This window comes from Pan troglodytes, chromosome 20 (assembly GCF_028858775.2).
Source record: "Pan troglodytes isolate AG18354 chromosome 20, NHGRI_mPanTro3-v2.0_pri, whole genome shotgun sequence".
NCBI classification, from domain to species: Eukaryota; Metazoa; Chordata; class Mammalia; order Primates; family Hominidae; genus Pan; species Pan troglodytes.
Window position 1 is genome coordinate 54,979,232 of NC_072418.2, and position 12,282 is coordinate 54,991,513.

At 41.4% G+C, this 12,282-nt stretch overlaps 1 protein-coding gene across 3 annotated transcripts in view; it reads right to left on the reverse strand.

The window, feature by feature from the left end:
• ZNF616 (zinc finger protein 616) overlaps positions 1–12,282 on the reverse strand; it is a 32,517-nt gene that overhangs the window by 11,633 nt on the left and 8,602 nt on the right. For 2 of the 3 annotated variants that reach the window (XM_512866.9, XM_054672710.2), the window contains exons 2-3: positions 11,346–11,433; positions 4,757–4,883 (exon numbers count right to left, since the gene is read on the reverse strand). In XM_512866.9, the coding sequence (XP_512866.4) occupies positions 4,757–4,883; positions 11,346–11,357 (139 nt within the window). In that variant the 5' untranslated portion in view covers positions 11,358–11,433. Of the gene's footprint in view, positions 1–4,756; positions 4,884–11,345; positions 11,434–12,282 lie in introns of those variants that run through there. The other variant, XM_054672711.2, reaches the window with a different exon arrangement.

Consider the following 12,282-nt stretch of genomic DNA (forward strand, 5'->3'; position numbering starts at 1 on the left):
AGTTCAAGACCAGCCCGGCCAAGATGGTGAAACCCCATCTCTACTAAAAATACAAAAATTAGCTGGGTGTGGTGGCAGGTGCCTGTAATCCCAGCTACGTGGGAGGCTGAGGCAGGGAATTGCTTGAACCCGGGAGGTGGAGGTTACAGTGAGCCGAGATCACACCACTGCACTCCAGCCTGAGCAACAAAGCAAGACTCCATATGAAAAAAAAAAAAAAAGAAAAAAAGGAAGTGATCAAGTGAATGAGTAGGGTCATCCCTTACAGAGTGAGAGTAGTGTGGGAGATGAAGGAGTTATGCAATAATGGGAGTGTAAAACTAATATGCTAGTAAGTAGCCAGGTATTCTGTCTGGAACAAAGTACTATTTTAGGAAAGGCCAGGGAAGAGAAAAGGCAAGAGGAAAGGGCAAGGAGTAATGTGCATGGGGCAGCAGGGTTTGTGCTTGCAGAGCTGTGGGTATATAATTTCACCAGGAACAGTTAAAATCCTGACTTTGGACAAAAAAAGAAACTAATTTAGAAGTAGCATTATACTGGCCAATACTTAAATATGGGAATTATACTATGGGCACAGGACAAGGGAAGACAGTTAAAAAGGAGGCAGTGTGAGGATATGGGAAGAAAGCAGACTTATGTCTTTATAATATATGCTATGAATTTTATCAAATTGAATGTCCCATGAGTTATATTTCCAGGCATATGCTCAACAACCCTACATATCAGGAGATATGCGAAAAAATGTTCCTACAATATAATCCTGAAGAAAAAATTTGATAACAGCCATGAAGAGGAGATGGATGAATTTATTTTGTACACACACAAAAAGACAACATAAAACCTTATTGATAGTACAACAATGTTAAGGAGTCTTGGGATGCAGAAGAAGAAACGCTAGCAAAATAGGCAAATATTAATCTGAAAAAACTAAGAAAGCAGGAAATTGTTGTCAAGGTTTAAATACACGTTCATGGAGACACAGTATATATGGAAGTAATCTGGGATATCAAAAACATAACATGGGAGCAGACCTGTAAAGGAGTCATTTTTCTATGTGACTGAAGTCAAACTGTTACCAGTTTAAAACAGGATGTTATAAATCTAAAGTGTTTTCTGTAATTGCAGCGGTAACCACAAAGAATGTATAGAAGACACACACAATGGAAATAAAAGTATGTCAAGACAAAAGAATCAACTAAATAAACACAAAGGCAGTAACGGATACGAAGAACAAAAAAATCTAAGAGATATAGGAAACATTCAGCAAAACGGCAAGAGTGAGTCCTTCTCTATCAGTAATTACATTAAGTGTAAGTGGCTTAAACTCCACAATCAGAAGATAGAGACTGGCTGAATGAATTTTAAAAACAGGCTCCAACTACATGCTATCCACAAAAGATTCATTTTTATTTGAAGGACACACGTAGGCAGAATTGAAAGGGTGAAAAAAGATATCCCTTATAAATGGTAACAGAAAGACATCAGAGGTGGCTAAACTGGTATCAGTCAAAACAGACTTTATGTCAAAACTGGTACAAGAGACAAAGAAGGGCATTATGTAATAATTAAAGGGTTAATTCACTAGAAGATATACCAATTACAGTTATATATGCACCTAATATTAGAGATCCTTAATATATGAAGCAAGAGAAACATAACTAAAGGGAGAAAAGTTCCACAGTAATAATAAAAGACTTCAACAGACCACTTTTATAAATAGGACAGACAAAAAAAGTAAGTAAATAGGCAACCTAAACTTGCGTTAAATTGGACCTAACCTACATATGCACAACACATCTCCCAAAAACAGCACAAAAGAATTTTTTCAGAACTTCACACAGAACATTCTTCAAAAGAAATATTTAAAAGTACAACTTTTTAACACTTCTTTTTTGTTGAGGCTGAGTCTCGCTCCGTTACCCAAGCTGGAAGGCAGTGGCGTGATCTTGGTTCACTGCAACCTCCGCCTCCCAGGTTCAAGCGATTCTCCTGACTCAGCCTCCCGAGTAGCTGGGACTACAGGCGCGCACCACCACGCCCCGCTAATTTTTGTATTTTTAGTAGCGACGCAGTTTCGCCATGTTGGCCAGGCTGGTCTCAAACTCCTGACCTCGTTTAACACATTTTAAAGACTGAAATCATAAAGCGTAACTTATCCCTTCATAATAAAATAAAACTAGAGATCAACAGCAGAAAAAAAATTAGAATATCAACAAATATGTGGAAACAACATATTCCTAAACAGCCAATATGTCAAATTGGAAATCTCAAGGGAAATGATAAAATATCTCAAAACAAAGGAAAATGAAAATAGAACATACCAAAACTTATGTATGCAGAGAAAACAGTGCTAAGATAGAAAATTGTTAGATATAAATGCTTCTGTTAAAATAGAAGATCTCCAATGGAACAGAATAGGGAACCCAGAAACACAGCCACAGATCTCCAATGGAATGGAATAGGAAACCCAGAAATACAGCCACATACCTACAACCAACTGATCTTTGACAAAGTCAACAAAAACAATTGAGATAAGACATTCTATTCAATAAGGGGTGCTGGAAAAACTGGCTAGCCATAAATAGAAGAATGAAACTGGACCCCTATCTCTCATCATATACAAAAATTAATTCAAGATGAATATAGACTTAAATGTAAGACCTCAGGCTACAAAAATCCTAGAAGAAAACTTAGGAAAAACACTTCCAGATAAAATATAATTTTTTTAAAAAAATGTATTGGTCATTCCCTAAGCATGACGGGAAAAAATACATAGGTTTTATAAACATCAGTTGAGAAGTTCTTGAAGTGCAAGAAATGGGCTACATGTATAATAAAGTAAGATTTGAAAATAATAATTCAGTATAACATGATGGACTTGAAAGCAGACAGGAGAATAATTATTATAATATAGCACTTGTTCCAAAAAAAAAAAAAAGTGTGATTTAAAGAAAATCCAGCAAGTTATATTTAGGAAACTGAAACTTACTACAGAAAAGCAATGTGTCTGATATAACAAGTATGACCAGGCCAGGCGCAGAGGCTCACGTCTGTAATCCCAGCACTTTGGGAGGCCAAGACTGGCAGATCACCTGAGGTCGGGAGTTCAAGATCAGCCTGACCAATATGAAGAAACCCCACCTCTACTAAAAATACAAAATTAGCCAGGCGTGGTGGCACATGCCTGTAATCCCAGCTACTCAGGAGGCTGAGGCAGGAGAATCGCTTGAACCTGGGAGACGGAGGTTGCAGTGAGGTGAGATCGCGCCATTATTCTCCAGCCTGGGCAACAAGAATGAAAATCCGTCTCAAAAAACAGAACAAAACAAACAAACAAACAAACAAAAACAAAGTATGACCAATCTCTTTCATGGTATTTCTACAATTAAGATAGTAACTATATTAAAAAAATATATTCAAGGTATTAAAATATTTCCAATGAAAAGAACTGTAATCAATTCCATTAACAATTTTTTTTTTTTTTTTTTGAGATGGAGTCTCGCTCTGTCACCACGCTGGAGTGCAGTGGCGCAATCTCTGCTCACTGCAAGCTCCGCCTCCTGGGTTCATGCCATTCTCCTGCCTCTGCCTCTTGAGTAGCTGGGACTACAGGCACCCACCGCCACACCTTGCTAATTTTTTGTATTTTTAGTAGAGACGGGGTTTCACCGTGTTAGCCAGGACGGTCTCGATCTCCTGACCTCGTGATCCACCCGCCTCGGCCTCCCAAAGTGCTGGGATTACAGGCGTGAGCCACCGTGCCCGGTCTCATTAACAAATTTAATAGTAGGAATTAAGTCAGGAGAAAGGGAGTAAAAGAAATAACTGAAACTGTCTTATTACAACACTATGGAGTTTGTGTAAGTTTTAGAGAAACTGCTCCTGAGCTATACCATCTGTACTAAAGAAAGAAATCTTGTAAAATATATAAAATGATATACATTCCCCAACACAACACTACCTCAAAAAGAAACATAAAACAAAGAAAACTGAGTATCCTCAAAAATATGGAACTGATTATTAAATAAATAAAAACAAAGTTCACTTACAATACATGAAAATGCACCAGATTAAAGTAGCGGTCACTTAAAACAAATTATGTGGACTTAAAAAATATAAGCTTTGGCTGGGCGTGGTGGCTCACACCTGTAATCCCAGCACTTTGGGAGGCTGAGGCGGGTGGATCACAGGGTCAGGGATAGGCCAAGCGTACTGGCTCAAGCCTATAATATCAGCACTCTGGGATGCGAAGACCAGAGAATTCCTTGAGCCCATGAGTTCAAGAGCAGCCTGAGTGACATAGTAAAACCCTGTCTCTACGTGGGCATGGTGGCACGCACGCATAATTCCAGCTACTTGGGAGGCTGAGGTTGGAGGATTGCTTGAGCCCAGGAGACAGAGATGGCAGTGAGCTGTGATCACACCACTGCACTCCAGCCTGGGCAACAGAGCAAGAACCTGTTTTAAACAAACAAAAAAGCACATGGACAGAAAACAGGGAATCGGATATTTTAACTCTGCCATAAAGTTCTCTGCGAACTACAGCTCTGGAACCACCACTGATGTACAAAGAAGGCAGCAGAATATATATACAAAGGAGACAGTGAAAGGCCAGATGCAGCATTGTGAAGCTTTTTATTTTTGAACCAACAAGGCTTCAGTCTCAAATAACGGAGGGGCTCCCAAGAAAGACAACAGAGAAAATACAAAAATGCACAAGGGCAAATCTGAACTTCTAGAAGGAAATTATACTCACCTAGGAAGACCAGGTTCCTATAGTTCTCCAACATCACATCCTTGTACAAAGCTTTCTGCATAGGCTCCAGGCATTTCCACTCCTCCTGAGAGAATTCTATGGCTACATCCTTGAATGTCAAATGCCCCTGAAATGAAAAACACATTTCAAAAAGAAGCAATATGAGAGGTCTTTTGTTTACACAAAATGAGGAGAGAACTATCACATCACTTTGAAGTGTGTGTTTTGACATATCTATATGGCATCTGTGAGAAAGTTATTGGTCCCTAATTTTAGTTTGTTATAAAATACACTAGGAGACTATTATGTTCTCTACATCAGTGTATAGTTCTATTTTTGTGGACAATACAAGAAATACACAAATAAGAAAAACACATGGTTATCCCTTAAAAAGTGTTAGATATTATGCTCCATACATCAACTGTGTCTAGGTGAGCTAGTATATGAGTGGTGTTTTCAGAGATGACAATGTCTACAGCGGCTTTAAAGGTCAGAAACTAAAAACTGTGATGACCAGAGCAACAGCAATGACTAAAGTTTTGGAACACTCCCCATGTGCTGGGCATTATTCCAAATGCTTTACATGTTCTAATTCAAATAACAACATAATAGCCTATGAGAGAGAGACTTGTTCCATGTTACTGTGTCACAGACACGCTAACAAACTTGCCTAGGTCAACAACCTGAAAATGGCAGAGCAAGCATCTGAACCCAGATGTCTGAGAATTAGAGTTGAATCAAAACAATCAAACAGTTACATTATGGTTACAGAATATCCTAGTCTGTCTGTGCTGCTATAACCAAATAAGACAGACTGGGTAATTTATGAACAATAAAAATATATTTCTCATAATTCTGCAGGCTGGGAAATCGAAGATCAAGGTGCCAGAAGGACTGATGTCTGCTGAGGGATGATCCCTGCTTCCAAGATGGTGTCTTGTTGCATTTTCTGGAGGGGAGGAACGCTGTGTCCCCACGTGGCAGAAGGGACAGAAGGGCCAAAAAGCAGTGAACTCCGTAGGATAAGCGTTTTGATATCTCACTGACCAGAACACCATATCCCATTGATAAGGGCAGACCCCTCAGGATCCAATCACCTACTAAAACCCAAACCTCATAATACTTGGAGATTGGGCATTGGAGATTAAGTTTCAAATGAATTGTGGAGGAGAGAAAAACACTCAGACCACAGTATTCCATCTTGCCCCACCAAAATTCATGTACTCCTCACATACAAAATGCATTCCATCCCAATGGCCCCCCAAAGTCTTAACTTTTTCTACTACCAATTCAAAAGTCTATAGTCTACAGCTGCATCTAACTATAATCTAAATCAGATATGGGTGAGACTCAAAAACGTGTTTCATCCTGAGGCAAACTGCTCTCCAGCTGTGAACCTGTGAAATCAAACGACTTAAGTGCTTCCAACATCCAATGGTGGCGTAGACACAGGCTAAATATTTCAACTCCAAAATGCAGAAACAGGAAAGAAGAGGTAGCTACTCCCATGTTAAGTCTGAAACTCAAATAGGGCACACATATTAAATCTTAAGGCTTGACCACAATCTTCTTTGACTCTATGTCCCACCTTCTAGACATCCTGGAGTAGGAGTTAGGTCCCCAGTGTCCTGGGGATCCCTGCCCCATTAGTTTTGTTGGGATCACCCACATGGAACTTCTCACAGGCTGTGGTTTCCCGAGCTGGGATCACATACTGGTGACTCTACAGTTCTGGGGTCTCAGGGGTGGTCCTGCTTCCAGGGCTCCCCTTGACCTTGCCCTAATAAGCACTCTCTAAGGTGTCCCTGCCTCCATGGCTAGGCTGAGAATTGCCTTAGTGGTGACCTCCTGTGGTAGCACTGAAAGGAACAGGATGAAAGGTTAGGGGCCACTGAGCAAAAAGATGACTGACATAAACCAGTGTCTGCAGTAACACAGAAAGACATGAGGGTGAAGATCTAGTACCACAGTATCTGCAGTACCAGAGTCTATCCACAATAGTACAGAAAACAGGGGAGCTTCTGAGTAGAAAGCAGCAAACCTCTTCAATAGCGAGATGACAAGCAAAGGCCCAGAGAAAAAGCATGGGAAGTCTCCAGAATCTAGGGTAGTTGATTGGAATGTCCTCCCTGAATGAAGCAGCCACCAAATCTGGGGAGGCAGCTGATTTTTTCAAATGCTGAAGTCACAAAAGAAGACAATAAAACATACAAAGAAACAGGGAAATACGGTCTACAAAAAGAAACCAACTTAATCTCTACAAACCTACATGAAAGAAATGGCAATTTACATCTTGGCTTTGAAGAATCAAAAAGAAATGTGGGCCGGGCATGATTGCTCACAACTGTAATCCCAGGACTTTCAGAACGCCAGGCAGGAAGATCACTTCAGAGCAGGAATTCGAGACCAGCCTGGCCAACATTATGAAACCCCATCTCTACTAAAAATACAAAAATTAGCCAGGCATGGTGGCACATGCCTGTAATCTGAGGCTGAGGCATGAGAATCACTTGAACAGGAGGCAGAGGTTGCAGTGAGCTGAGATCCCACCCCTGCACTCCAGCCTCGGCAATAGAGTGTGACTCTGTCTCCAAAAATAAAGAAAATGCGAAGGTAGGCAGATCACCTGAGGTCAGGAGTTTAAGACCAGCCTGGCCAACATGGTGAAACCCCGTCTCTACTAAAAATACAAAAATTAGCCAGGTGTGGTGGCACGTGCCTGTAGTCCCAGCTACTCAGGGAGACTGAGGCAGGACAATTGCCTGAACCCAGGAAGCAGAGGTTGCAGTGAGTCGAGATCATGCCACTGCACTCCAGCCTGGGCGACAGAGCGAGACTCCATCTCAAAAAATAAATAATAAATAATTAAGTAAAATAAAGAAAATGAAGAGAGTCTAATGGGCCCATGAAAAACCATCAAGCACCAAGAACATATGCGTTCTGGGAGTCCAACAAATAATGTGAATATATCTAACATTACTGAACTTTACATAAGCAAACAAGCTTTAATGAAAGACATAATAAAGATATTATCAAAGACTGACAAACTCGATTCTTTTTGGAAGACATGGTGACATAAAGGCCTGCAACTGAAAAAATTCAGAGCCATGAAAACACAAACAGAATATGTGGGATTTTTTTTTTTTTTTTTAAAGACAGAGTCTCACTGTCACCCAGGCAGGAGTGCAGTGGCACGATCTCAGCTCACTGCAACCTCCACCTCCCAAGTTCAAGTGATTCTCCTGCCTCGGCCTCCCAGGTAGCTAAGATTAAAGACGTGCACCATCATGTCCAGCTAATATTTGTATTTTCAGTAGAGACAGGGTTTCACCATGTTGGCCAGGCTGGTCTTGAACTCCTGACCTCAGGTGATCCACCCACCTTGGCCTCCCAAAGTGCCTGGATTACAGGTGTGAGCCACCACACCCGGCCAATATGTGGAATTTAAATAATATGTGGCTGTGTTGTGTAAAAGGAGAACCATAATAATTTTGGAAAGAAAATGGAGGGGTTTGCCAATCTACTTGTGAACCTATTATGTTATTTATAATCTAAAACTTTATAATCAAATATAATCTACAACAAGATATACAGAAAAATTCAAATTAAAGATTCAAGCAAATAAAATGTAAGCAACAAAATATTAGATCTTAAAAAAACACAGTATTTTATAATCACACAGCGAGCCAGGCCTTCCAAAGAAAGATCAGTTATTTATTTTTACTTTTGTGGTATAGCGTCCTAACAGAAGCAACCACTCTTTAAACTGTCCAACCTGAAGGAACCCTCAAACACCTGTGGTGAAGAGAGCATTGTGGCAGCCATGGTGAAAAATTATAAAAGATCCATATGTCTTCATTTAGAGATTGTTCCAAAGAGGATGCAGAACAAGCTATTACTGCTTATTAACAAAAAAAGATGTATCTTTGAAAAACTGGCACAATGAAATTTCACAACAGAACATGTACTGAAGAATTGTTTTCTAAAATCTCATAATGACACGTAAATGCATCTTGACACCTCTCACTGACTCTTGCCACAGAACTTACAACTGTAGCTCCCCACGGAAACATGAGGGATGATGGAGAAAGTGACAGGGAAAAGAAACCCGGGTTCCTCCAGGTTGGGTAACTGAAAGAGTGATTGCCTCTTTAGGATGGTGCATTTCCTATTTTCCTGGATCTGGCAAGATTTCCCACTACCCTAAGGTGCAATGGTGTCCTCATACACCAACGACACATGAGATTTCCCACCCAATTAAAAAAAAAAAAAAACTTACTACTATGTTCTGTTTACATTTTGAGGCTATGGGGAAAATGAAAACCCTTCGTATTTCCATTTTCCAATTCCTTGGACTGTGAGGAGGTTTCATTATTTTGTGGAAATCAAACCAAAATAATTTTCATTCTTTGCTCAATTTTCCTTTACTGCATTCTAGGAGCCATTTCATATTCTGTAGTTAAATTTTTAAAATATATATGCCTTGATGTCCTTTTCTTAGGTTATAAATTTCTTTCTGTGTAAAACTAAAGCTGGGCACGGTGGCTCATGCCTGTAATCCCAGCATTTTGGGAGGCCAAGGCGGGTGGATCACCTGAGGCCGGAAGTTTGAGACCAGCCTGACCAACATAGAGAAACTCTGTCTCTACTAAAAATACAAAATTAGCCAGGCATGGTGGTGTATGCCTGTGGTCCCAGCTACTCAAGAGGCTTAGGCAGAAGAATCGCTTGAACCCAGGAGGCGGAGGCTGCAGTGAGCCAAGATTGCGCCATTGCACTCCAGCCTGGGCAACAAGACGAAACTCCGTCTCAAAAAAAAAAAAAAAAAGCTAAAATGTTTCCTTGATGCCCATTTTTGTTTGCTGATAAATTACATTGTGTATGTTTAAGGTATACAACATGGTATTATGGTATGGATAGTAAAAAAAAAAAAGTCATTAGAGTTTAACAAATTAACACACCCATCATCTCACAGTTACTTTTTTTTTTTCCCTCTGTTTTGGCCACAACAGCTAAAATCTCATTTAGCATGAATTTCATATATAATAAAACATTATTTACAGGCTGGGTGTGGTGGTTCACACTGTAATCCCAGCACTTTGGGAGGCTGAGGCAGGCGGATCATCTGAGATCAGGAGTTCGAGACCAGCCTGGCCAACATGATGAAACCCCCAACCATCTCCACTAAAAATACAAAAATGAGCCAGGCGTGGTGGTGCACGCCTGTAATCCCAGCTATTGGGAGGCTGAGGCAAGAGAAAATCGGTTGAACCCGGGAGACAGAGGTTGCAGTGAGTTGAGATCACGCCATTGTAGTCCGGCCTGGGTGACAAGAGCGAGACTCCATACAAAACAAAAAGCAAAAAACAAAACAAAATTATTTCCTATCATCCTCGTGTTGTATTAACTTCTTAATGCCTAAACTGCATCTCTGCTTGAAATTTTACCAAAAAAACAAATATATACATCATGTGATGTTTAAAATAAATATAATATTTAATAATAATTGGTGCAGTGAGAGAATTTGGCTCCATCTTCTCTGATAACAAATGTTCAGCTCTTACATCTGAGCAAAATTATAACCTTAAAACTTAAAACAACTGCTGGTAAGAGTCCCCGCAGGAACACCGCAGTCTCTGTGAGATGGATATTCTGACCATGGTTAGAATCTGACATTCAGGTTGATTTCATATTTTTAAATCAATGATGGAATAAAACACGCTCTAATGTCTGTATCTAGTTTTCCATTCAATTCCCTGTCATTAAGGTGGTGCAGTTAGAAATAGTGACTCATTCATACAGCTTCAAATGTAGTATAAAATCAGGCAGAAAGATCTCCCCTTACACGCCTCCTTTTCCATATTTTTTTTTTTTTTTTTTTGAGGATGAAGTCTTGCTCTGTCCCCCAGGCTGGGGTGCAGTGGCACCATCTTGGCTCGCTGCAACCTCCAACTCCGGGTTCAAGCTATTCTCCCGCCTCAGCCTCCTGAGTAGCTGGGATTACAGGCCCCTGCCACCATGACTGGCTAATTTTTGTATTTTCAGTAAAGACGAGGTTTCACCATGTTGGCCAGCTGGTCTCAAACTCCTGAGCTCAAGTGATCCGCCCACCTCAGCCTCCTAAAGTGCTGAGATTACAGGCATGAGACACGGCGCCTGGCCCCTTTCGATAATTTACTAGGTATTTATGCACATTAATATGTGACTTCCACATGCAGCTTCTCTATTCCTGGTCTACAGAAAGCTGACAGTGCATCCAGATGTGGCCCCTAAACAATCCCTGCTGCCCAACAGCTCTGATACCACGGGACCCTCACCCCATCTCCATCCATGTCTGGGTGTGAGCCCTTCCCAGGACCATGCCCAGTGCAGCCTCTTCCCAAGTTCATGTCACTGGATCATGGTGAGATGGAATCTAAAAAGATGAGAGGAACTGAGGAAAAGCATGGATGAGCATGAGCAAATGTGTCAGGAAGGACACTTCAGACTCAGAGAAGATTTGCAACTCCGACGCCCTGTACTTCACAAAGGAAGGAGATAGAATGACCCACCAAGAATATCACTTCACCTGAGTAAAGTATCACTCTACCTGAGTAGCCATCACTGACTCCTTTTCTTTCCTCTTCTTCCTCTTCTGGGTTTCTTTCTCAGTCAATGTAATTATTCACACATCAAACCTGAAAGTAAAAAAATCTGTTGTTTAATGCTTGGAAACAACACATTCCTTTCTGTGTCACAACCATGCACACAGGGAAGAACTCAGCCTGTGGAGAGACAGCCCACTGCACCAGGGGGATGCAAGAATAATAAATTCCTACACAAAGACCAAGTGAATCTTTCACCGTTTTCTTCAGCATTAGCTCCCCTCCGGGAGAAGCCCACACACAGGCTGCAGCAGTGTGTAGCTAGGCTGGACTGACCTCCCATTCAGGGCACGGACCTATCCCTGATCAAACCCCATGCAGCGCACAGCCCCCCGTCACCTCTGTGGGTCACAGGCTGAGCTCTGCCCTCGGAAATGGGGGACACAGAGGCTGGAAGCTCAATGCTGGATACAAATGAGAATCAACTTGGGGTTGGGAGCGGTGGCTCATGCCTGTAATCCCAGCACTTTGGGAGGTCGAGGCGGGTGGATACCTGAGGTCAGGAATTCGAGACCAGCCTGGCCAACACGGTGAAACACCCTCTCTACCAAAAATACAAAAATTAGCCAGGCATGGTGGCGCACCCCTTAAATCCCAGTTACTTGGGAGGCTGAGGCAGGAGAATCACTTGAACCTGGGAGGCGGAGGTTGCAGTGAGCCAAGATCAAGCCACTGCACTCCAGCCTGGGCGACAGAGACTCTGTCACCAAAAAAAAAAAAAAAAAAAAATCAACTTGGGTACCTAAAACATTACGGAGGCTGGGCCCCACCCTAACTACTGGAAGGAGAATCTCTATAAGGGGGAATGAACCATGTGTTACAAATGCCTTGGCACTCTAGTGTGAAGCGAGGGTTGAGTAGTCTCAAAGGGGGCAAGACTAC